Raw genomic sequence first — 24188 nt, forward strand, 5'->3', positions numbered from 1 at the left:
AAGTGACAGTAACGCGTCGCCAGGGCGGCGGAGCGCGGACGCGGCAGCGCGTCAAACGCGGCGGAGCGTCAAACGCGGCAGCGCGTGTCACGTGATCACCGTGTCTACTGTTGGCTAAGGGAAGCGCGTTAGCAGGTAACAAAACACCACCTATTTCTGCATTTTTCACTCGGAAAACGTCCACTTCGTTCCGTTCAATCAAACTACTTAGACTCCGTTTCACCCAAGCGCCCCGTCGCTGGTCTTGTTGTTTTGCTCTGCCGTTGCTGTGAGGGATGTCTTTCGTATTATCTCTGTTGTCTTCTTCCCCCGGCGAGAAACGTCGGGATGTGATTGCGCTCAGCTACGAGGCCTTTTCGTCAGATTTATTAAAGATTTAGCTTGATAGCCGAGCAGTCTGTGACTTGTATGCGACTAGAGCTGCGGTACCAACGGGTATGAACTGTTTCTGAACATCATGTAAGTAGACGAGTTGAACGGACGTCCACCATCATTTTGGATGTGATTTAGATAGCATCGTTAGCTAGCTTCGTCTCCACAGCATCGTTTGTTTGGTGTACGTACGCGTAGTGTCAGCGGTAGCATGTTGGTGGCTAACGGGTTAGCCCGATTTCATGCTAGCGAGGACAAAGAAACCCTAATACCAACAACACCGAGTCCAACAACAGTGAGTCAGAAAGATGCTGTCAGAATCTGGATTGTCCTCCACAAATTGGACACGCGGTGTTAACGATAATAGTTCATTATTTAGAATGAAGAAATGAAATGCTAATGTTAGCACTGTTTCAAAACAATGCTCCGCTTTCGTGTTGCTATAGTAAATTATGGCTTGGCAATTAGCTGGAACTCTGATTCTTGTGGACCCATTATGTTTATATAACTCACGATGCTGCTTTTCCAAATTTAAGACAGTTAAGTGTCGCGGATGTGCAGAATAAACGTTTTTGTTGTTCTGAGACACACTGTCGATACTTAACTTGCAATGACAAACATGATAAGTACACGTCGCAAAGCTCTTAGTGTAGTTTTTAATTGGAAAAAAAATCTAGATTCTTAAAGAAATAACATTGAAGCATACATGTAATAAGAGCTTTGTTCAGTCCTGCAGCCAATAGCAGCAGCGCATCCATCAACGACGTGCAGCCTGTCTGCTGCATTGCTATTGTTCTCTGACCAAACTAACGGGTTAGTTATTTATCCTATTACTGGACCAAGAGGACAATCTGTGCAACTAAATCACATTGTGGAAATGCCACAAGCCTTAAGTGGTAACAGCTGTCTCTAAATATTTCATACAAAATATCTGAGTGATGAGGAGAATCAGACGGATGCAGAATACAGCTGCCCCTAACAGTGGGCATAAGTGTTGGATGTGCATGTTAATACAGTGGGACATAAGACTGGACACAAGTGTTGGATGTGCATGTTAATACAGCGGGACATAAGACTGGACACAAGTGTTGGATGTGCATGTTAACCCCAGTTAGCAGAGGCGGGGGTGAGGGGTCAGGTCGTGCACTTTTCGTTCTGCTTTGTACTCTGTGGTCTGTACTTTTTGTAAGAGGACACTTGGTCAATCTCCCTCCTTGACCTAGATTTGGAGCCAAGCTGCTCTGTCAGCGGACCAGCTGCGGTTCTACAGCCTCTGGGCCGCTAGTCGGGGATTGCGCAATAAGGGTTAACCCTATTCCAGCATTAAATGCCTTAAAACCCTTCAACGCAGCCGCTTAGAAACTAAACTCGGTGTGTAAAATGTCAGTTTGATAAGAGTTTTGTCACTTTTATCCTTTTCCTTTGCAGATTTTTCTATTTTGTACATACAGAGTTTTGTATATACTGTATATGATGAGCTCGCTGGGCAGCGACAAGGCCCGCGGTCCTCGGGAAAAAGCGCTAGCTGCTGCTACTCACACAACGCAACCACAGAAACAGATACAGGTGAGCCACTACCGCCAGCAGCCACATCCCCGGAGTTCCCCGGTAGAAGATTCGTCATGTCTCCGCTGCACGTGTCCCTTATTATCTCGATATTTTCGCTGATCTGTCTTGCAGGCTACTGCCGAGCAGATCAGACTTGCTCAGGTGATCTATGACAAGAATGACGCTGACTTTGAGGACAAAGTGAATCAGGTAGGAGCCTCAGCGTGGTCGAGGCTGGACGCTCTTGTGTTGTGACATCATCGGTGTGTTCATCGCTATCCACAGCTGATGGAGGTCACTGGGAAGAACCAGGACGAGTGCATGGTAGCCCTCCACGACTGCAACGAGGACGTCGGCAGAGCCATCAACTTTCTCCTGGAGAGCACCTCAGACATGGTGAATAACGTTCCCACCTGACTGCAGCCAGACCATGAAATCCTGACGTTGTCACGGCGACGTTAAGCGGAGCTGAGCTCTGCAGCGGGACAGGCGGGACTACTCAGTCTCGTCTTGGAAATCCAAGTATTCATCCTGGCGGGATTGTTTGTATTTTTCAATCCTGTCCTGTGTTTAGACCTCCTGGGAAACTGTAGGGAAGAAGAAGCCCCTGGTGAAGGAAGGTCCGTCGGAAAGCAAGGAGAACAAGGAGAACAGGGAGAAGAAAGGAGACAGGGAGGCGAGCAAGGGCCGCGCCACAACCAGCCGCAAGGGGAAAGGGGCCAGCCGTAGCCGGCAGGGTAGGGAGTCTGAGCTCGGAGCTAATGTCTTCCGTCATCTCTGGCTCATGTGATGACATCGCGTCATGGCCGTCTGTGCCTGTCTGCAGCACGTCCAGAGGAGAATGGAGTGGAGGTGGCGCCGCTGGATAAAGGGTCAGAGCGCGGTCGGAGAGCCAGAGGCGGACGAGGTGAGCGCACGAACTTCAGAGCACTCTTAAGGCTCGAGGCTGGATATTACTGATGCACCTAAATGTGACGCAGGATCTGGAGGTCGAGGCAGAGGCAGAGCACCAGCAGGAAGTCGGTTCTCAGCCCAGGGAATGGGGTACACACACGCACGCACACACACACACACACACACACACACACACACACACACACACACACACAACGGGGGGACCACATGACGTTTATTTAGCAGTTAAGTTTATTCAGTCTGTGTCCAGTGAACCTAAATCTCCATCTCTGTGGCCCCAGGACCTTCAATCCTGCCGACTACACACCAGAGGCTGGGACAGGGGCCACACAACCTGAAGGCTGGGACACGGTGGCCAACAGCAGCTCTGACGGAACCGGTGAGCGTGCGCATCTCATCAGAAAAGTGTCCAGACCAGTTGGTCGACCTGCAGCTGTTTAAAGCTGCCAGTCCTGTTTTTCCTCTAGTTGCCTGGAGGAACACCCTGGAAGACTGGACCCCTGAGGACTGGAGTGAGGACGTCGGCGTAAGTGGTCCTTCAGCCCGCCAGACGTAGGAGAAGCTGTTTAGTCCGTACCGTCTTCTTCTTCTTCACGTCCGTTTCTTTCTGTAGCTCTCGGAGACTAAAGTGTTCACCTCCTCTTGTGCACCTGCTGCTGAGAATCATATCACACCTGGGCAAAGGTGAGCAACCCCCCCGGTTAAATGGAGTTAGCTAACCTCTATGCGTCATAACGCTAACGCTACATTAACCTTACATGGATTTGGGCAGTCTGGACCTTGCATCCCTGCTGCAGAAGCCTGTGGGTGGAGGAAGAGAACCTCCCTCTTCATCCTCTCCAAACCTGGTCTTCACCAACTCCCACCACCACCAGTCACCTGCGCAGCAGCAGCCCCCCAGCCTCAGTGTTGCCAGCAGCACAAGCTACGCCCACGCGGCGCTGGTAAACCTTTCTCCGTGCTCTTCTTTGTTCAGCACAAGCAAACAATGTCTGATGGCCACATCGTGTCTTCCTGCCTCAGTCTTCGGTTCTGGGAGCTGGTTTTGGGGACTTGGGCCAGGCCAAAAGGGCTCAGGTCAATGCCGGTGCTCAGATACTGGAGCAGTTAAAGGGTCCTGGTTTGGGTCCTCTCCCATCATCTCAGTCCACCCCCCCTGTCAGCAACCAGGGGAGAAGCAGTTCCATAGGTCGACTGCCAGGCTTGGGAGCACCCGTTCCTCCGCCTTCCTCATCCAGCTGGGATATAAAGCCTTCGGAATCCAACAACACTTCGCTGTCCTCACAATTCAGCCGTAGGTCTTTGTGGCTTTTTACAGACCAGCGCCGGGTTTCCGCCATTTCTGACGCCATCTTTGCCGCCATCTTTGCCGTTTGTGCGCAGGTGAGTTTGCCCTGCAGCCAGAGCCGTCTCTTGTGCTCAGCCAGCTGGTTCAGAGGCACGCCGGCCCCTCCCTGGCTCTGGCCCGCCAGCCCAGCCCTCCATCACAACAGCAGGCTCCACCGACCTCAGCCCCGCTTGCTCCACAGCACAGCAGCGCGTCTGGACCGGCTGGGTCAGCGATGGCTGCTGGTGCCAAACCCTCTGCCCCCAGCACAGGGCTGGACCCTCAGGGAGGCAGCACACCACAGCAGCAGCGGGGGCCGCTTAAGGGCCAGAAACGAAGGATACCTCCCACATCCAAGGCAGGACATCAGATCTATCGTCTTGCTCGTCTGAACCTGCTTATGTCCAATTTCAGTCCGTTAACCTTTGCCCTTTGACCCGTGTCAGATTCCCTCCACAGCAGTAGAGATGCCCGGGTCGGCTGACATCCCGGGACTAAACCTCCAGTTTGGAGCTCTAGATTTCGGCTCCGAGTCGGCGCTGACGGAGTTTGGAGTCGTGGACAACTGTGTGAACGCAGCGTCCAGAGAGTCCACGCCGGCCCCGACATCCGCGCCACCTTCGATGGGAGCTGGGACGCAGAGCCAGACGAGCCTGTACTCCAAACCACTCAGGTACAGCTTTGCCAGCGTTGCACCGACGAAAAGGTCAAAGGTCACCTGCATCATTAGCTACCAACGTCGTCACCAGCGAACAGAAAAGTCGACACACGTCTGCAAAATGTCAAAGTAACCCCTCGTCTGTTCCTGCTGTCGTCCTGCAGCGACCCGCTGGGCGGCCCCCTCTCTGTCGCACTGCCTCTCTCCACGCCGGAGCCAGCGTATCACTCCTCCTCTGTGGCACTGCCCAACCTCGCTCCCACCTCAATAGGCGCGGCTGGCCCCACCAATCCCCCCTCCTCGTCTTCAGCGGCTTCGTCCAACTCGTCCTCGGTCCCCTCCTCGTCTCACTTCTCTACGGTGGGGGGGAGTTACGACGGTACCATTTCCCCTCACACCCGACTGGCCTTTTCCCAGGGCAAAGAGTCCACGGGGCCAGTCATGGTGAGTGGACGTTACCAGGAGTGTCATCGCCTCTTTAAGGCGGTTTAGGGCAAACCAAGAGAAAATAAAATGTGCAACCATGTGAATTCAAGGAGTCGTTCAGCTCAACTGCTCAACCAAACATGATACCGAGTCATTTTTCTTCTTCTTCCTGGTGTCTCTTGTCTAACAAAGTTGTGTTCTCCCTTCTCTAGAACGGGCTGAATGGTGGAAGGACCTCTGCTGCTCTCGACGGTAAGTCCCACTGCTGGGTTTGGTCCAGAACTTCCTTGGCCATGAAAATAAAACCTTCTTGTCCTCTTAGCCTCATCCTCATCCTCCACGCCCAAGCCAGACTCACCGTCTCGCAGCATAAGTGCCAACGGCCACCCGGTACCCTCCTCCCACGCACTTCCTGCTCACAGCTCCTCGGCTTTGTCCAACCTGGCACAGGACCTGCCTTCAGTCAGCCAGCTGAACTCGCTGAACAGGTGACACGCTGACCTCCGATCAAATCACCTTATCGGGACTGTGGTGTACGTGGTAGCCCCCCCCCCAGTTACCCCCCCAGTTAACGCCTTTCCCCCTCTGCCGTCACTCTGCAGCCATGTCAGCAGCCATTCATCAGTTTCAGTTTTGGGCTCCAGCTCTCTCACCGTAAGTCTTGTTCCTACTGATAACTGGTTTTTCCTGACCTGGTAAATGCAGCCACATCCCAGTTTTGCCAACAACAAAGGCCGATATTGTTTTTAAACTACTTTCTTCACCGTTTCCAGTACACAAGTGTTGACAACAGCAATGTAAGCTCCATGGCGCCCTCCTCCGGTTCCTACACGTCATCGCAGCCCCCAGCGCTCCACTCGACCCACATCAGCAGCAACAGTAGCAGCAGCACCATCAGTCACCTAGCCAACATGTCCAACATGCACAGCATGAGCGGCACCGTTGCCGGCATCAGCGCACTCCATTCCTCTGCTGCCCCAGTCAGCACAGCACTGGGACTTGGCTCCAATGGAGCTACAGCCACATCCAACCTCTCTATACCAAGAACCACGCTGCTGTCCTCCTCTGGTACACACACACTCTCACACACACACACACGCACTTAGAGTCTGGTTTTATAACAATTCAGTGGAATCACACTGAATGTCTCAACAATGAATAATGATTATTTTATAATAATGTCATTTTCTCAACAGGTAAAGCTCCTCCCAACCTGTCCCAGGGGGTGCCACCTCTCCTGCCCAACCAGTATATCATGGGTCCAGGGGGGCTGCTGCCAGCGTACCCAGTAAGTAGACCTTTAGATCTACAATCCTTGTCTATTCTCTCCATTAATCCCTGAATCTCTCATTGTTTGGTTGTTTAATTTGTATTTTCCAGCAGATCTACGGCTATGAGGACCTCCACATGCTCCAGTCCAGGCTCCCAATGGTGAGGGTGAGAGAGAGAGAGAGAGCAACTCGTCTTGGGTGTTTTGACTTGCATGTGGTTGTGATCCTCTTTTGTTTCTTTAGCCCTCTTTGCAGGATTACTATGGAATCACATTTCCTGGCCCCACGGCTCTTTCCAACAGAGACGGGAACCTCGCCAACAACCCCTACTCAGGTAAAGCTTCTTCGATATGTTCCGGACCTGCGTGAGATCGCAAAGCCTCGATCTGAACCTTCGCGTTACCCAGGTGAAGTCACAAAGTTTGGCAGGAACGACTCCACCTCCCCAGCACCACCCACAAGCCTGGCAGCCCCACAGCCACCCCAAGGCCAGAGCCAAGGCCAGAGCCAGGCCCAGCCTCCTCAGGCCCAGCCTCAGCCCCAGGGCCAGCCACAGCATCACAACAGTCAGCAGGCCTTCCTGCCTCCAGGCTACAGCTACACGGGCCTGCCTTATTACCCCGGGGTGCCTGGCGCCGTGCCCAGCGCTGCTGCCTTTCAGTACGGCCCCACAATGTTTGTTCCCCCGGGGGGTCCAGGACCAGCTTCAGCCAAACAACACAGCATAGGACTGGGTCTGGCCAACCCCTCAGCTAGTCCCTTCCAGCAGCAGACGCAGCAGCAGCCCAGCGGTTACAGTCAGCACACCTTCAGCTCAGGTTCGCACTTCCATCCCAGATATCATCATCATCATCATCATCGAGGTTTTAGGCTTTCTGTGTGAAAAGACGTTTCTTTTTCTGTTTAGGTTACGAGGAGCTGACAGCGGGGCCCGCAGGAGTAGACTACAGTAAAGGATACAACTCCTCCTCACAGACACAAGCCAAATCTGCTGCTAGCGGGCCTGGCAAAGGTAACAGGAGAAACCAGCATCCTCGCTAATATTTAGCGTTTTATAACGATAGCAGGCGCTAACGCTGGCCTGGTGTCCTGACAGGTGTCTCAGTGACATCCAGTAACTCTGGTGTGCCAGACATCAGTGGAAGTGTTTACAATAAAACCCAGGTGAGTCCCTTCCGCTCCCTTCCGTTGTTTAGAAGCAGTCGCCACAAACGGCGTGACGCTCTCTGTTTTTTATTCAGTCTTTTGATAAGCAGGGTTTCCACGCGGGGACCCCTCCTCCCTTTAGCCTGCCATCAGCACTGGGGGGGCCAGGACCTCTGAACCCTGGAGCGGCTCCCGGAGGCTATGCACCGGCCCCCTTCCTCCACATCCTGCCTCACCAGCAACCACACTCCCAGCTGCTGCACCACCACCTCGCTCAGGACGGACAGGTAAGGTTCTCGCAGCGGCGCCCGGTGAACAGCAGCGCCGCCGGGGGCCTCTACAGCTGTGCTTTGGTGTGTTCAGGGGGGTCCAGGCCAGCGCGGTCAGTCCAACAGCCTGCAGCAGAAGAGCCAAGTCAACAAGTCCAGCTACGGCAGCTCCCCGTACTGGGCCAACTGAGGCGGCGTGCACGGACGTGCGTGCGTGGAGGAAGAACACAGGACCACATCTGCGTATGACTGACAAAATCATACTGGGACAAAATATTTTACAACACAAGCTAAAACACACACTACCACCCCCCCTTTGCTCTGTATATCCCCCCTTTTCAAATTTATGGCTGTTGTATGTAAAATATATTTATGTATGTATTTATACAGTATATATGTATTGGTAGGACATAAAACCGTGGTTTTCTGCATTTTGGTTTTATTTCGAAGGATGTTTTTATTTTAACAAATGTGCAAAGATAACAATGCTAAATCACGAAGTTGAATATACTTGAACACAAGCATCATGTGATGTGGATTTTTTTGTATGCATACTTAATGGAGAATGATGTACATAGATTCCAGACATCATTTTCACAGCAGAGGCATTTTTTATTTTAACGTTTGTTACGTCGGTCGCCCGTGTGTGAATCCTCATTGAGGGTGACTCGAGCCATTTGATCTTGCCCCCGTTGTCCCTTTTACTAGTTGGCTGGTTTCATCAGCCAGGCCTTGGAGTTGATGTCTTTAACATTGGTTTATTCATTGTCGTCCAAATTAAAAGGAAAAAAAAAAAATATTGATTTTCCTGGACGTATGTCTTCCTCATTTCCCAACTACGGATATTTCTTACTAGAGCCAATTAACTCACCCATTCCAGCTTGATAACGAAGCTCAAATCATGAATTTGTGAGGCTTCGTTTTGCTTTTCGCCCACAGCAGCTTCTCAAAGTTCTCGCGATCCTAAAATCAAGTGTAAACGCAAAATTGCTACACAGGGAATCGTGCCCACAAACTCCTGGAGGAAGAATTATTGATGAAGCCAGTTGACTTTCATCTGTGTGACAACTTTCCGATGCGTGTGTGGAAAACTTAAAAAAAAAAAAAAAAAGCATCTCCTATTACAATCAGTTGTAATTTATTTACATAAGTACAATTAAATGTATCAAGGCACAGAAGCATTTCAATGCAGCCTAATACACAAAGCTGCTGACATGAACTTAAAAAAAAATCTATACAAAAAAAAAAAAAAAAAGACAAATTCTCTAGTCTCCTTTTTTCTTTTTCTTCCTCTTTTCTGACACCGGTGCTTCAGCAGCCTCCTCTGCTGCCTCTGTCGCATCACTCTTTCGTTTCTTTTTCTTCTTGGCTGGTGTGTCCTCTGCTCCGTTATCAGTCACGGGGGCCTCTTCCACCTGGACCTCCTCCACTTCAGATTTACGCTTCTTTTTCTTCTTCCCTGGGGTCTCCTCGGCCACGGGGGCCTCCTCAGCCACAGGGGCCTCCTCGGCTTGTTTCTTCTTTTTCTTCTTCACAACTGGGGTGTCTCCTGCGTCCATGCATACCTGGAGGAGGAAGTAAAAGCACTCAGACCTCAAGGTTTGCGTCTACATTGGCGTCGCTGTGCCTGTCTGACTCGCTTCAGTGATCAGGTCCACTGATGGGGACCAGCCAATGGTTCGGAGTCATGCTGCTGTAGCATGTGGTACACTGAGACCGGACCACCGGTGGGGTCGGATCTCAAATCAAAACATGCAGCCCAACAGTCGGGGGGGGGGGGGGGGGGGGGGACCCACCTCTGCGTCGCCGTTGGTGTCACCATTCGCCTGTTGCTGTAGCTTCTCCCGCTTCCTGCGTTTCTTTTCCTTCTTGTCCAGCTTCCGCTTGATCTCGGCCGCGACGTCAGTAGCCTGAGATAATAAACGGCCGTTAAACACTCATATCTCAATCATCAAGATGTCTGTTAACAACGCTCAAGCTGCATCAGGCTCATTAAATCAGTTATTGCCCTCAGTGACATCAGGGAAAGCCTGTCATCATCTACAGCAGTGGCGCTGGACAAGCACTCCTCCTCCTCCTCCTCCTCTCACCTCCTGCACGGCCTCCTTCATCACGTCCACGTTCTTCCGAGGCATGGCGCCGGTCTCGTAGAAAGACAGGCGCTCCTCTACCTGTTCGCGCAGCTTGTCGCCGAACACAGAGGTGGGGAGTTCTGCAAGAGAGCGAATATTTAGGAAGAGCCAAAGCAGCCGGGTTCCAGCGCGGTAACGTTTACGCGGCCTTTGCTCAGAAATTAGCCTTCAACACCAACCCGAGGGGTGAATACTGTTGACGAAAAATATGAGCATCACTGCAATAGAGCCGGGTAACTGAGGGCCAACGCCACACTCTTTACCCACCGGAGAAACAGTCGATGCGCGAGGCAATGGTACACTTGTTGGCGAGGTATCTGGAGATACGGCCTTTGTTCTTCGCCCCGGCGCGGCCAATGAAAGTGGAGTGGAAGATGAGCCCGTACTTGGGGGTGTTGCCACGGGTCTTTAGGGCTCTGAGAAAGAACCCAATATTCAGTCATGGCACCGTTAAAGTGGAGAGTACAGGACACCATTAAGATCCTGGCTAAACAGCTCCACCTGCTGGTAGAACCCATGAATTTAATGTAATATTTTCATATTGTAGCCAGTTTGGACAATTCTCAGAGATTTGGTGTCAAGCTTTTCTACCTCAGTGCTGCATGTGGCTACTCAGACTGTGGGAGTGCATCAGGGCGAGAGGGATCACCCCGGAGGTTTCCTCCAGTCACCCTGCTCTGCTCCAGCCCAGCCCTGCCATCACTGTAGCCACGGGTTTCCCCAGCAGGGAGGGGGTGCCCCAGTACCTGAACAGGGCCTTTTCTGCTCCCAGAATCTGTACGGTGGACGCCGGGTACTTGGCCAGGTTTGTGAGGCTGCCGGCATGAGAGATCAGACGAGCTCCAACCTAAAGTTAAAAAGCATTTTGTGTCACCGACGCACGTAGAAAGTGAATCAGATAAAAATGAACGTTAAAGGGAGATTGAAGGACCATCAGCACCGGATTGTGTGTCATCACAATGACTCAGTGGATTGACAGATTTTGGTATAACATCATCGGTCCAGGTTATAATGAAAACCATTCACTCACCACTTCTCCAATGAGGGCGGCCAAATTTGGAGCCACCTGGCTCATCTTGGAGCGCAGGTACTCCTGCAGCTCCAGCCGATATCCAGCCAGAGACACCACACGATCAGAGAACCTCTCGATGTTGATCAAGTCAATTGGAGAAATGTCCATGCCTGAGTGGGGGCAAGAACGTCTTCGTCAGAGGGTGCGGCTATTTAAATACGCATCATCTTAAATAAAAACGGATTGTTTCTCCCGACAGGATCCGCAATGAGGATTTGTGCCGTCATTACAGGTTTATGAGAGCGGTATTCTGCCCCCCTGTGTTATCACCAAAGACAACTGTTGGTCCGAGGTGGGCAAAAAAGGGGCACAGAAGTCTCCAAAAAGCTAAAGGAAGTGTTCACTAACCCATAGAGCTGCGCGATGCATCTAGGATGGTCCGAGCCTTGGCGGCGTCCATCACCACCTCCTCCAGGCCCTCAAGGCTCTCCTCCGTCAGCTCCTTCCTGTTCCCAATCAGCCGAGCCAAGCGGCAGTACATCGAGTTGTCAGACACGATCTTGATCAGCTCTGGGAAGTGGTAGCCGTACCACTCACTGCACAAACCAGGTAGACGTTAGAACGCCCGCGAAGCCCGACGGGACCACATCACACGTCAAGCCATGCTGGTGTTTTGCTCAACAACAGTGCTCCGTCAGACGAGTGGCGGAGCACATGCGCCGGGCAGGTTACTGTCCCTCCTGTTTCTATACAGCCAGTACTGTGAGGTACTATCTGTGGTAAGCATTAGGAGGAATCTGGGCAAAGAAACGCCGGAAACCTACCGCACACGCATGGAGAAGGTGTTGATGTCTTTGTCCAGCTGGTCCAACAGAGCAATGGACTGGATGATCATGTTGTCGGCCCTATTGACGTTGAATTTGACTTTGGCTCGGGAGTAGCTGTGGCCAAGCCCGAGCTGGGCCTTGGAGGCGGCCAGGCCAGTCAGGCCCTTCACCAGGGAGTGGAAATGCAGGCGGATACCTGAGGGAGGGGCAGCAGAGGTTTGAATGCATCCCATATAAAACAGGACGACCGCCCATGTTCATAATGGCTGTTCAGATTTTCAGTATGAACCCTCATAATTATCAGGATGGCGTTTTCATCACAACATGCCCAAGCCTTTCAAATTAATTATGCTCAGTTTGTACTTGATCACAGCTTTAGTAAAAAAACTATCCTCACCCCTGCTTATCTCTGCCACCACCCCACCAGTCTGTATGGAAAGGTTGAACTCTTCCTGTAACGCTGCTCCGATTTTGGCATCCGAGACCCCCAGTGCAGCTTTCTTCTTTGTGGAGATGGGCAGGTTAGTCTCCAGAAATAACTTCAGGTCAGCATGAACTACACCTGCAGGAGGGGGGAGGGGGGGGGTGTCAATCAAACATGGTTCAGGGCTAAACACGTTAAATGATTATTCTTTCACTCAAATATTTAGTCTAACAGCTGTGATCCAGCCAGGGTTGTCCTCAGTTGTTCAGAATCAAAGAAAAGTGTCAGCACAAGATTTCAGTGGATTGACAGATTATGAAAACATCATTACAACCGAGGGAAACCCTGTTTGCAGCCGCAGTGAGCAGAAAACGCACCTTCTGAAACAGCGTTCATGTTCTCCAGGGCCCCTTGAGCCGATTTGAATGGGAAAAACGCAGCGAGGCTGACCATGTTGTTAAATTTCCCAATGTTCAGGACGCTCTGCTCCACCTGAAAGAGAGCGCAGATGTTGGAGCCATTTGAGGGGGTGGAGAAGACTCAAGCGACCACCGAAGACCCACCTGCGGGAGCAGCATACCGATCTCCTCCACTTCTTTAACGGCGAACAGCGCGTAGCCCGCCGCATGTTCAAACAGCACGTGCAACAGCACCTGCAGAGGACAACTGTCAAATTAGGATTTTCCTCATTCCAAATAGGCAAATGAACTGGTTGCGTGATTAATTACCCTCGCCGTCCACGTGGTAGTTTGGCAAAACTTGTACCGAAGTTAGTCAACGCGCATATTAACGGCGGTTAATTTATCTAACTAATTTTAAATATTGATATTTCCTTTTGCCTTTTTACTCAGCCTCGAACCGTCAAGTTAAACCCACGTGGGAGCTAGCTAGGCCCGTGCTACGGCGTGTGCCCATGCTAACTTTTGCTAAAGCTCCTCGATTACACTATAAGTAATTACAACCCGGGTGTAAATCAAATTTGCCACCGCCCGACGTGACAAGGACCAGGCTGCGAACGATATGACCGGCCAGCTGAAACCTATAAAGAACTTTAACACCATGTCTGACTAACGTTAGCCACATGGTGGTTAGCATTTCTATGTCGAATCACCTTAAAATGGTCAACAGCAAGCATTTAGTTTCTCCGGGTTTTATTTTTAGTCGCCGGTAGTCTCACAGTCTTAACTGGTATTAAGAAAAAGAGAAAAGAAGCCTTGCTTACCATGATTAAACGATATCTGCAGCAGCACGCAAGACGCGTCTGCTCGCCTCCTCTACCTCGGAAGAAAGATGTGGTCAGCGGACGCGCTAGCAAATGGCCACGTGGATTCGATCCCGCGATATTATCCGATATCGCGAGAAGTGGCACATTAGCCTCCACCTAGCGGCCAAGCAGCAGAATGTCAGTCCTAACTTTACGAGTCAGACTAAAACGGAACAAAATAGATCAAATCAAAACGGTAAGACTCGTCTTTTGTCCATCTATTCAACATAAGCAAATGCGAGAGATTCGCCAGCGCAACAAGTAAACCTAAACTTTATTTTCAAATGCAGTCGCGTTTAAAGCGTTTTCACTTAGTGTCAGTGAGCTGAGTTCAGGTTCTCCTGTCAAACAAAACCATTTTACACTGTGACATAAAAACACTGAAACAGTCGAGAGAAAGTTCCTAAACATGTATTTTTGTAAAGGCCGATGGAGAACAACTTAACATGCATATCAATGTCTATCTTTTTCTATGTAATTTACTGATATACTTGTTTGTGTATTTATTAAATTGTCTCAAATAGCTCATCCACACAGTCAGTTAGGGCATTTGAATCTGTATATTGTGGGGGGGATCGAGTATAATTTAGAATTAATAATAAACTAATAATAAAAATAAGAATTACTGCACATAAAATTGGCGATCACAGTGGTTACGCTTCCAAAAAGATGCTTAAGCTACATCAAAATTAGCTGTAGACACAAAACCAAAAGTATAAACAGAGGAGAATGTTTTACACAGAAGCTCCACATGCAAATGCAGAGTTCATTTCTTTTTATTTTCAAATGCTCCCATTATTCCTTTAATCCATTAGAAACACAGCTTCCTTGGAAGACATGGAATTCATTTAAACCCCATTTTCCCCTCACAGGACATAGCAGCCAGCAATCACAACCTTAGCCAATAAGAGACCCAAAACTGCCACCAGAGATCGTGCGTCACAGCGGTGCCGCGAAAAGAGCTGCAGATAAGATACAAAGCTCCGATCTGTCTGCACACTTGAACTGCATTGAATCAGACACAACAGTGGTGCTATTTTCAAAGGTCCCCTCCTGCAGAGTAATCTGAGAGCACCGGGCCGTCCTGTGAGCACATTACAACATCCTGCAGGAAAGCGGTGATAATCGGGGAGGGGGAGGCATCATTAAAGTTCTTTGGAGAGCCGAGGTCACCAAGGAACACATGCATGTGCGTCCGTTTCGCCGCATGTGTGAATGACACATGGGTTAAACCAGAAATTTTACGACTGATCCTTGTTGCAAAGATTGTTTTCCTGCTGATAAGCCCACACAGATTCCAGCGAGTCTAACATGAGTCCCACATTATCTTCTTTTATTGGGAGATAAATGACTCCAAACGTGTCTGTTTATGGCAGAGGGCATAAAGCTGAGTGTGTGTTCTCCATCCACATCTTTAAATAGATCCATTATGTGTTTTAAACTTGTAAGAACGTCCGTCTCCGCCAGCATCGCCCAGGAAAGGTGGTTGTGACAGTTTTGGTGAAGTCCTGCGTCGGTGGTGAGGCCGGCGCTCTGACGGACCAGCCAGATTCCTCAGCCATGTGTGTGTTTCCAGGAGCATGGAGGAGTGCGCTTGAAGGAGGCTGTTGAGCAGCGGATGTGAGGAAGGTGAGTGGACGGCGCGGCGCGGCGATCGGGACAGGGCCTGATATAAAGGCTGAGCGGGACGAGCGGACTCTCATTCACCGGAGCTCGGCTCATCTCACAGCACTTCCTTCAACTGCTGACCAAAGCCGACTCAGCACGTGAGTAAAGCGGGACGCCTCTCTCCCTGGGACGCCTTTCTCCCTCTCACTCTGCCCCCGGCTTGTGTTTTAACCAATCTTTGACGTCCTGTCTTCGTCCTCCTCCACGTGCACTCCGAGCTGTGTCGCTGTTGCAACTCTTATCTTGTTTATCAGCGCCACAGTGTTATTTTTGTGCGGGCTGTGTGTGTTACCCTCTCCTTTGCACGGTGACACGGGAGCTGTGTGTCCTTCCCCGAAGCAGTCACACCTCAAATCAGTACTGTATGTTGACCTTTTGACTGTTGCCTGTCTTCTTGTCACTGCTAAAAATGTTGCCCCACACCTGCTAACACTCCACCCTCCACGCATGTCCCGGCCTTTGTTGTACCACATGCATGCTCGTATGTAAACATGTGTGTTTGCGTGTCCAGGACGGCGCAGAATGAGCATGCGTGGAGCTGTGACGGGATGCCTGGTGCTGGTGTGCCTGCTGGTACTGCTGGCAGAGAGGGCGGAGGGACACATCACCTTCTTCAGCCCTAAAGAGATGATGGTTTTGAAGGTGAGCACATCCTATCTCATATTTTAGATGGCACCAGGATGAAAATTCTAACCCCTGGTTGTGATTCGAACCCGGTTTCCAGTTCTGGATCCTGATCAGTTTTCGAACCTGGCTGTGTTTTTGTGTTTTTGCACCAGCAGGAGCAAGAAGGCAAAAAATTTGTGGAGCCTCGATCAGAAGATGAACAGTTTGAAGAGGTCACAGTCCAACAACTTCCCCAGGTAAAACACACACCACTGTACTTCCATTTTTATGAGGACTTTGATAGACGTAATCTATTTCCCAGCCCCTTACACTAACCTTCACCTTAAAATCAGTGTTTACCCTCAAACAGCCCTTTTAAGATGTAACTGTCAGACAAAATGTCCTCACTTTGCTAGCAAAAAGCAAATTTTGGTCCTAAATACATAACATGTATCAGAATTAACACACATGCACACATGGTGCCATTGGTTACAACCTGTTTTTGGTGTGTTTTTTTGTGTGTCAAGGACAAAACGGATAAAACGGTGGCGATTGCCATTCACCTTTCCCCCCAACAGCTGGATCACGCAGTTCCGGTGCTTGAAGAGATCATTAAAGAAATGGTGGAGAAAGGTACACGTCTTTAGGGGGCGAAACACGCCCCAGACAGAATAAACAGTGAGAAAACCAGTCATAATGCAACTTTATATCTTCTTTATCCTTAAATGATAAACAGACCCACATTCGACAGGTGATAATTTGCTCATTCAGAAGCTGATTTGGTGACTCTGCTGTTCTCTCTCTATCTCTCTGCAGCCAAATAACGGCGGTCGGGGGAGACGGAAGACTGCGGGAGGCGTGTACAAATTCAGAAAGCACTGAAGGCTCTAAAAGTTATATTGTGTATCAATGAATCAAGTCAATAAAAGGAATGATTGTGCCACTCATTCAGTCTCTGTCGTCCTTTCTTGAGGAGCTCCTCGGCTGGGGGCCACCACATGTCACTGTCAGGCCCCTTTCACCACCTCTAGTTTCACTCCATGTGCTGTAACATTCAACTGTGTGATCACTGTGTGTTGGGTAATAAATGTTGGGTGGGTCTAATTAGATTCATAACAAGATGCTGAGCCCATTGTTCAGAGCAGTCCAGGACAGCAGAGGCTGGCTGATCCGATGGGGGGTGGGGGGGCTTCAGAGCTTTGATGTCACTCTCTTGCTCATCTCGAAGACCTTGACGGCGAGGGCAGGGTCTCGGGCTACAGGAGCAGGAAGAGCCACGGTGCAGTTGCTGTCCACGTACTTGCCAGTAATCCCCTCCATTTCCTCCGATACTGCGCAGAAGATCGTGCTGACAGCGCCCTCCTCTGGAGACTGAGAGGGACGCGGGGAGGGGGAGGACAGTTAGCAACTGCACGCCACTGCTATCAGCACCAAAATGGACGTAAAAGAAGAACCTTGGCCATATCTAAGGATGAGAATCCACATTCTGCCACCACAACGCAACATAATGATTCCAAACATGAAAGATTGTGTGTTCCACCCAGGCTGTCGCTGATTTTAATATCTTTGGTTCTTTTCTTATCCTGGATGGGTTTTTTTTCCCCTCTGGTTACCAATTTGTTCTGAAAGTCACCTTTTGTTTGGACGAGAACCTTCAGGAATCTGCTGACTTTCCCCAGCAGGGATCATATTTTGAAGGGAACAATGATCTTTATTTTCGTTACAGATCGACCCTTTTAAGCAGGCCTGGCCAACCCGTGGCTCTTTGCCTGGTTTCATGCGGCTCTAACGTTCATATCGAAGTTTGGGTTTGTGTTTTTTTAATGTGCGTGTTCGCTTGAGTTCAACGCGGTACTTTCGCCAAACGCGCATGCGCCTTAGATGAAAATACCGTTTCTCAGTAGGGACAAGATCTTTTGAGTAAACAATTAGTGTCAAGTTGGCCTTCAAAACGGCAGGGGAAAAAATGCACAGCCAAACGAGAAAAACCTGCACGAAAGCTTCGTGACTCGCTTCCGCGATCTACAATTGAAAGGCCACAGATTGAATTCCTCTGTTGCCCCTTTTAATGTGGAGCTGCACTGTTTTAAAGCCCCGCTAGTCACAGGTGAGGCTGCAGCTGATCATCGATCTTTGTGAGGAGGACCAACTGAAACCTGCTTTAAGGGAAGGGACCATTGAGTTCTGGAAAAGTGTGCCAATGGAAAAATACCCCAATGTCAAACGGGCTGCGCTTAAGATCCTGTCAATATTTGGGTCAACATACGTCTGCGGGTCTGTGTTTTCTACCCTGAAACATGTGAAACCAAAGCATCGATCTGTTCTGACCGACACCCATGTGAAAGAACTGAATACAAGCCAGATTTGAAGAGGATTGTTCAAAGCAAGGAATGCCAGAAGTCCCAAAAGCAACATGCATAATAAGACTTAGTTGAACTGAGAGTTTGTGTGTGTGAGACAGTGCACACAATGTTCGTTGTTGAGAATGACTGGCCCGTGGTCTGTAGAGGTCAAATTCTGTCATTATCATGTTGGTGTGTGACATTTACAATAAATCTGGCTAAGCAGAGGTCTGTGTGTGTGTGAGGAAGGGATGAGGTGATGTTCATGTGTGCACATGTGTGTGATGTGGCTCTTTGGCTCTGACTGGTCGGCCACCCCGGCTTTAAAAGATCCCCTGTCTGCCAACTTCAAGGTCGAATCAAACATTACGCTTTATCAATCTACTACTTTTTTTGATCCGTGAAGGAAAGTCACGAAGCCGGATGTTTATCCCTGATGTTTATCACCCTAATGTGTAACATCTGGTGGTTGGGTTTTTTTTCAGCTTGAGAGTTCTGAGCTCCACTTAAGTAATCACTGCATTCTTTTTTTTGAATGCAACATATTTGAATCAGATGTTACACACACACACACCAACACACTCGAGAGTGTGTTTTAAAAACACACCCAAACACCTCCACCGTGCCCGTAGTTGAAAAGAACAACATGGGTTTTTGTTCTTTTTTTGTTCTTTGGCTCACCTTGAAGAAGAAAAACCCGATGAACTTGAAAAGCCAGCGCAATATAAACGAATAGTGCCTCAGCACCTCAGTGGTGACGATGCCAGGGTCCACTGAATTTGCAACGACACCTGCGTTTACATAGAAAACCCCTTTAAGAGAACCAGTAGAGGGGAGAAAACTACAGCCTGATTTTTTTTAAACTTCGGCCAACCTGTTCCTTGGAGCAGTCGTGCTAACTCATTGGTGATGAGGACAATGTGCAGCTTAGTGTTGTTGTAGATTCGGTCCATTCTGTGAGAGAGGTTCTTGCCATGATAATGAGAGAAGTCCACCGTCCCCTTCTTGTGGTTGAAGGAGCTGAGGTTCACGATGCGCGCCGGGGCCGAGCGTTTCATCAGGTCTGAAACGGAAGAAAGATCTGCAACTGCAGTGGGAACCACTTAACGTGACATCATCGTTAGCCAAATGCTGTGCAGGCCGTTACCCAGCAGCAGGGTGGTCAGAAGGAAGGGTCCCAGGTGGTTGGTGGCAAAAGAAATCTCCAGTCCATCTTTGGTCAACTCTGAAGGTAAACCTACGAGAATATAAAATGACATGGATGGAGCTGGAATCGCCCTGTAAACAATACACCACATTCCAATAGCATAATTCCAAAGATATGGAATCACACTTTTACTAATTACAGTGTGGGAGCTGAAACTGCAGAGCTGCACTTTCCTGACTTTTAATAGGACCTAGTTGGGGGGGGGGGCCTTGGAATTGTTGTAGGCAAGGAAAATGTTTGCAGCCTTTATTATGATAATGTGATACTTTATTGTTGCAAAGAAATGTTGAAAACACATATTCAGGGCGAATAGTCACTGAAGAGAAACCTGTTTTTGTGGATCTCTTAATCCATATGGTAATTCTAAGGCAGGATGTCAGTAAAAAGCTCTTCCAAGTCCTGTTACTGGGTCAACAGGGCTGTGAGTAAAGCCAAAATAAAATGTGCATTTTAATTGAAAAAAGCTGTAAAGATTAAACATGCAGAGAAAAAAAGGCTTGAAGCATGAAGCAGCCAGTTCTAGTCCTGCTTCTCCATCAAAAATAATGTAACACTGGTCGGTAAACAACACTGGCTCTTTACATTTGTGTTTACACTTCTGGATTTGGAACGTGTAGGAGCGACTCGCCCCCATCTCCTTACTTATTATTGTTTGTTAGCGCACCTGATACTCCAGCATTGTTGACAAGGATGTGTAGAGCTTTCTCTTCCTCTAGAATCCCTTTAGCAAACTCCCTGACCGAGTCCAGAGAAGACACGTCGACCAGACGCAGGTGAACGTCAGGGTTTCCCGTCTTTTCACTGATTTCTTTGAGAGCCGCCGAGCCCCGGGCCGCGCTCCGGCAAGCCAGGATCACACGGGCCCCACGACGTGCCAGGTCCAGAGCAATGAACTTCCCGATCCCTGAAAGAGACCTTGTGATATTAAATGAACACAAAATATTTAAACAAACAGCTCAGTCATCAAATGCCAAAGTTTATTCGGGAGCTCTGTAAACAACGATCAGCAGAACGTGCACGCTGGCTAAGAGTGTGCAGAACGGGTTCCCTGGGAACTACACCATGCTGGAGGAAGATGGTGCAGAGAAGAGAGGCAGCTTTTAATGCCCAGAAAGGGTGCAGCTTAGCTTTCAGGCCGCCCCAGGATGCGTTTGAAGGCGCGGCTTCTATCTTATAGAATGTGACACGGCCTTGCACCGTCATAACCGCGAGGTCACTGCACTGCCACTCTCAAAGGTCAGAAAGGAAAGCCGAGCATCTGTTCAGGATGGAAACAGACACAGGAAGCTTCCATGGAACCAGGGGCAGGAAGTGGCTGCACCCGCAGCAGCTAAAGCACAGGAGCGACTGTGTGCTGGTCAGAAATATGCTCAGTATGATCAACGTGTGGCCCATCCAGCTGCTGGGCACTTCTACCGGTGTGAAAATGAGTAATCTAATCTTCTACAGTGATTTGCATGTGATTAGATTTAAAAAGTTGAATTTCACAGAGAGACCTTGAGAGAGCTGTGAATCAGTCTCCAAGTGTTTTGGAGCAGTTGGTCACGAGGACACGTTGACCAGGAAATGCAGGATGTCCTCAGTGTAAACAGAGTCAACAGTAAACACAGCCAGAAGAACATCGGCGCAACATTCCACGCTGAGCTGAGTTGCAGTAAACTTTATGTGCCTGTTTGTGTCTGAAGCCCATTGTTCAACGCACCTGTGTGGACGTAAAAGAACATTTGAGCGGCCGTGAAAACACCAGGAGGTGAGCAAACTTTGGATTCATGACTGCAAAGATTGTCAAAGTGTTCTGGCACGCAAGAATAATTCACAGCTTCTTGGAGACAAAGCTTAGAAACCATCTAATAAGTTCCCCTTTGCTGGCATAATAAGGAACACGGTGCAACTCACATGGTTATAAACACCTCATGCGAATCTTGTTGGTCCTTTCCTAAATCACATTATTGATAGAGAGTCTTAAAAAGGACATTTTGTTCCTGATCAGATCCTTATTTCATCAGAAAAGCACAACAAACCGAAAGCGAAAAGCGTGGGCTCCTCTTAATTCACCTGTGTTGGCTCCCGTCACGATCACAGTCTTTCCCGCCAGACCCACATCGCAGTCGTCAGGACGCCACCTCAGTCTCCTCTGCAGACGCACGACGACGGCCAGCACCGTGGTAGAAATGACCCAGAGTCGGTGACAAAATAGATCCCTCAAACTCATCTCAGCTCCTGCTGCTGCGCGTCTGGGGGCAAAGGCAGCGGCAGCCCTGCGGTGGGTCACACTTTGAGCTCGCTCAAAGTTCAGCTGGTGTAGATTAAAATGAACCAGCTGTGCGTGCGTGCGTCACCATTCAGACCGCGGTCTTAAAATCTCATTTTCAAGACTGTGCTGAAAGGTCAAAGTACAGTCAGGTTCAGATGTCACCGACCTTCAGTAGTACAAGTCATTCACAGAAGAGTTATATCACGGAGGTCTCATGACTTCATATCGCCTTGAGAGAATAGTTTATTACTGTTGCCATTATTATTATTGTGCTTGAAGTGAGTGAAGTGGACGGGCAAAAAAAGGGGTCCATGAGATTCTAAGCTTCTGTTAAGCAAATGTTGGTGGCATTTGTGGTTTCATCACTGCAGGGTTTGGCAAAAAAGAGCACTTTTTTTAAATGAATAGGTGCTGTCACGCACAGCACCAACCGTTGTTCTGTCAGTGAAGGAAACAACCAGACCTTTCACTGCGTGAAAGTTTTGTAATTGTGACTTAAAAAGGTCTGATAGCTATTATAGTCAGAGCACATCAGGCATGCTAGAAAGTCTGCAGAGCATATGTTCAGACCATTGTAATCCCCCCCCCACACACACACACACCCTGGTGTTGCGCTCGCTCTACATATGAAGTTCCTGTCTACCAGGATATGGTTGAATTATTTGGTGTTATCTGGTGTTTTCCAACTGTTGCCTGAATTACTCAGAACTGCCGGAAGCTCTCCAGCCTCTCAAGCATTCCAGTAGGTGTGTTTACACAGTGCACATCTGACTAAAGAGTGGGTGCACATAAACAATTTCACGCTTTTGGAGACATGCTGTTTCTGTATATACAATAGTCAACTTTACCCATGTGCTATTAAGCAGCAGCGAGATGAATCGCAGCAAAGAAACAAACGTTCTCTGAAGGTGGAAGGGAGGAACGAAAGAGGGAGCAATCTCATCAAAACTTCATCTTAAATTGATGCAGAAGCTGCAGAAAGTAAATAAAAAGCAAAACTTTCTTTTTCTTTTTTCTTCACCACTTATTTATGCATGTGAAAATAACAGAATGGAGGAAATAAGCAGCCAGAGAAGGTTGTAAGTTTAGAGTTTAGAGACAATAAATGAATCACAGGTTGTAACACGATTACTAAATCTGATATAAACAGATTCACGTTGCAACCTGAGAAAAACTTTGTTGGAGAAAATGAGAAAACGACAGAGGGAGAAGTGGCACCAACCTGTGTTGGCTCCCGTCACCACCGCCACCTTCCCCTGCAGCCGCACGCTGCAGACTTTTGGATCCCACCTCCGTCTCCTCTGCAGGTGCACGACGGCAGCCAGCAGAGCCGTGGAAAAGACCCAGATGGGATGGTAAAATACCTCTACCCAGAGCATTTCCCCTTCTGTGGATCTGCGTCTGCAGAGCTGCAAATGGGTTGAGGCTGAGGCGATCTCAGAATGGAGGACCCGGAACGCCACCTCAGGAGAAGTCCAGCTGCTGCTTCTCTGCCCCGGAAATGTGCTGGCGATCCTTATAATGGAAAAAGTTGAAAAACTTCAAGGGAATCCCAATGGAGGCTTGTGTGGGGCCACAGGATGTGGGACCAGGACTTTCCAGCTTATTAGGACTGAAATCATGACAGGAAAACTACAGTAATAAATAAGCTCTACCACAAAATGACCACACCCTCTTTATATTTCCCACTTCTAGCTTGTGTGATATAATTAACCAGAATTTGCTTAATTTAAGTTAAGTTAAACAAAATCTTTCTCTGTGAGGATTGTGATTGTGAGGAAGAGCCAATGGAAATGTATAAGTATCTTAAACCAGGATTCTGTCTCGGCCGGGGTGGCAACAGGTTGGAAAGTCACGGAAGATCTCTGACAGGATGTTCCAACTCTGAAGGATTGCTGGTTATTTGCAGGAAAAGAACACTGCTGACCTCTAGAGGATGACAGAATAGGTTGGAATTCAACAGCAACAGGGAGAAAAACTAAATGAATAAAGGAGAATGAGGACAGTGGCACCCTGGTGACCCATCACAGCCTGATATTTGCTCACAGGAGAGAGTGGAATCTTCCAAGTGACGCCGACATGCTGCAGGTTTATGCCTGCAAATGTACCAAAAACTCAGGAAGAGCGACAACAAGGCTGAGGCTCAAAACACGAGCAAAAGAACAGTGGGGTACGATTCAGTAGCGTCCAGATTATCCATGGAATGTTATCGGGCCACGTTCCTGGGTTAATGAGGGATAAAAGACGAGGAGAGAACACGTCTCATCATTCTGTCATTAGTTCTAATAGAACGGTGTTGAGAACAGGACAGAAACAAAGACAAGTAGCCATTTTCTGGACAATACAGATTCAAAAACATGTCAGTAACATGAAAACCTGCAGTATCTCCTCACTAGCATGGCTGTGACAATGTGACTGAAAATATCCCTTCTCACAACTGGATATCTGACTGGATATCTTAAATTGTGCCCCTCAGGAAGGGCCTGTAATACAAGACCGGATTAAAACTGCAGTCACACC

At 48.9% G+C, this 24188-nt stretch overlaps 4 protein-coding genes and 2 non-coding genes across 12 annotated transcripts; 2 read left to right on the plus strand and 4 right to left on the minus strand.

Annotated features, from left to right (window-relative positions):
* The first annotated feature begins 2 nt into the window (after positions 1-2).
* ubap2a (ubiquitin associated protein 2a) lies at positions 3-8715 on the plus strand. 5 transcript variants are annotated; one of them, XM_011614204.2, is made up of 27 exons: positions 3-135; positions 1801-1938; positions 2053-2130; positions 2206-2316; positions 2495-2657; positions 2747-2827; positions 2901-2964; positions 3117-3214; positions 3303-3361; positions 3449-3519; positions 3608-3779; positions 3859-4129; positions 4219-4520; positions 4609-4835; positions 4985-5264; positions 5459-5498; positions 5569-5734; positions 5849-5900; positions 6020-6314; positions 6443-6534; positions 6627-6683; positions 6761-6851; positions 6925-7335; positions 7425-7529; positions 7614-7681; positions 7759-7950; positions 8027-8715. In XM_011614204.2, exons 2-27 carry the CDS (start codon positions 1843-1845, stop codon positions 8120-8122), a joined length of 3738 nt encoding a protein of 1245 aa, XP_011612506.1. In that variant the 5' UTR covers positions 3-135; positions 1801-1842; the 3' UTR covers positions 8123-8715. The 5 variants fall into 5 exon arrangements, with proteins under 5 accessions (XP_011612506.1, XP_011612507.1, XP_029682441.1 ...); XM_011614205.2 differs by lacking the exon at positions 3-135 and adding an exon at positions 204-459; XM_029826581.1 differs by lacking the exon at positions 3-135 and having other exon boundaries at positions 6627-6677.
* Positions 8716-9048: 333 nt separating this feature from the next.
* On the minus strand, positions 9049-13675 carry nop56 (NOP56 ribonucleoprotein homolog). Its single transcript, XM_011614203.2, has 12 exons — positions 13550-13675; positions 12891-12980; positions 12705-12819; positions 12301-12465; positions 11901-12099; positions 11485-11672; positions 11095-11246; positions 10811-10911; positions 10332-10480; positions 10023-10144; positions 9729-9842; positions 9049-9497 (listed from the first exon to the last, which is right to left on the minus strand). Exons 1-12 carry the CDS (start codon positions 13550-13552, stop codon positions 9198-9200), a joined length of 1698 nt encoding a protein of 565 aa, XP_011612505.1. The 5' UTR covers positions 13553-13675; the 3' UTR covers positions 9049-9197.
* LOC115247081 (small nucleolar RNA SNORD57) lies at positions 9913-9977 on the minus strand. The gene has a single exon (XR_003886173.1). It is a non-coding gene; the product is annotated as a small nucleolar RNA SNORD57 (small nucleolar RNA).
* Positions 11318-11436, minus strand: LOC115247083 (small nucleolar RNA SNORA26). The gene has a single exon (XR_003886175.1). It is a non-coding gene; the product is annotated as a small nucleolar RNA SNORA26 (small nucleolar RNA).
* Positions 13676-13691: 16 nt separating the features above from the next.
* mlnl (motilin-like) lies at positions 13692-16811 on the plus strand. 2 transcript variants are annotated; one of them, XM_029826583.1, is made up of 6 exons: positions 13692-13787; positions 15168-15357; positions 15771-15901; positions 16039-16122; positions 16393-16498; positions 16682-16811. In XM_029826583.1, the coding sequence occupies exons 3-6, from the start codon at positions 15782-15784 to the stop codon at positions 16687-16689; spliced, it is 318 nt and encodes a 105-aa protein (XP_029682443.1). In that variant the 5' UTR covers positions 13692-13787; positions 15168-15357; positions 15771-15781; the 3' UTR covers positions 16690-16811. The 2 variants fall into 2 exon arrangements, with proteins under 2 accessions (XP_029682443.1, XP_029682444.1); XM_029826584.1 differs by having other exon boundaries at positions 16042-16122.
* On the minus strand, positions 16551-24155 carry LOC101061745 (retinol dehydrogenase 11). 2 transcript variants are annotated; one of them, XM_003973562.3, is made up of 6 exons: positions 22891-24155; positions 20079-20318; positions 19355-19444; positions 19082-19270; positions 18889-18998; positions 16551-17236 (listed from the first exon to the last, which is right to left on the minus strand). In XM_003973562.3, exons 1-6 carry the CDS (start codon positions 23045-23047, stop codon positions 17057-17059), a joined length of 966 nt encoding a protein of 321 aa, XP_003973611.2. In that variant the 5' UTR covers positions 23048-24155; the 3' UTR covers positions 16551-17056. The 2 variants fall into 2 exon arrangements, with proteins under 2 accessions (XP_003973611.2, XP_011612511.2); XM_011614209.2 differs by lacking the exon at positions 22891-24155 and adding an exon at positions 21470-22240.
* Positions 24156-24188: the final 33 nt, after the last annotated feature.

Source organism: Takifugu rubripes, chromosome 19 (assembly GCF_901000725.2).
Source record: "Takifugu rubripes chromosome 19, fTakRub1.2, whole genome shotgun sequence".
In the NCBI taxonomy this organism is placed as follows: Eukaryota; Metazoa; Chordata; class Actinopteri; order Tetraodontiformes; family Tetraodontidae; genus Takifugu; species Takifugu rubripes.

What these genes read in the sequence shown, in the direction of transcription:
- LOC101061745 (XM_003973562.3), bottom strand. Translation starts at nt 23,047, where the DNA reads ATGCTCTGGGTAGAGGTATTTTACCATCCCATCTGGGTCTTTTCCACG. An exon ending in GGTGACGGGAGCCAACACAG is followed by an intron (nt 20,319 to 22,890) that starts GTTGGTGCCACT and finishes GGTCTCTTTCAG; the next exon opens with GGATCGGGAAGTTCATTGCT. An exon ending in ACGACTGCTCCAAGGAACAG is followed by an intron (nt 18,999 to 19,081) that starts GTTGGCCGAAGT and finishes ATGTAAACGCAG; the next exon opens with GTGTCGTTGCAAATTCAGTG.
- nop56 (XM_011614203.2), bottom strand. An exon ending in TCGGTATGCTGCTCCCGCAG is followed by an intron (nt 12,820 to 12,890) that starts GTGGGTCTTCGG and finishes GCTCTCTTTCAG; the next exon opens with GTGGAGCAGAGCGTCCTGAA. An exon ending in GCGCATCGACTGTTTCTCCG is followed by an intron (nt 10,145 to 10,331) that starts GTGGGTAAAGAG and finishes GCTCTCTTGCAG; the next exon opens with AACTCCCCACCTCTGTGTTC.
- ubap2a (XM_011614204.2), top strand. Translation starts at nt 1,843, where the DNA reads ATGATGAGCTCGCTGGGCAGCGACAAGGCCCGCGGTCCTCGGGAAAAA. An exon ending in CCAGGCTCCCAATGGTGAGG is followed by an intron (nt 6,684 to 6,760) that starts GTGAGAGAGAGA and finishes TTGTTTCTTTAG; the next exon opens with CCCTCTTTGCAGGATTACTA. An exon ending in CGCCAACAACCCCTACTCAG is followed by an intron (nt 6,852 to 6,924) that starts GTAAAGCTTCTT and finishes CGCGTTACCCAG; the next exon opens with GTGAAGTCACAAAGTTTGGC.
- mlnl (XM_029826583.1), top strand. Translation starts at nt 15,782, where the DNA reads ATGAGCATGCGTGGAGCTGTGACGGGATGCCTGGTGCTGGTGTGCCTG. An exon ending in AAGAGATGATGGTTTTGAAG is followed by an intron (nt 15,902 to 16,038) that starts GTGAGCACATCC and finishes TTTTTGCACCAG; the next exon opens with CAGGAGCAAGAAGGCAAAAA. An exon ending in CAGTCCAACAACTTCCCCAG is followed by an intron (nt 16,123 to 16,392) that starts GTAAAACACACA and finishes TTGTGTGTCAAG; the next exon opens with GACAAAACGGATAAAACGGT.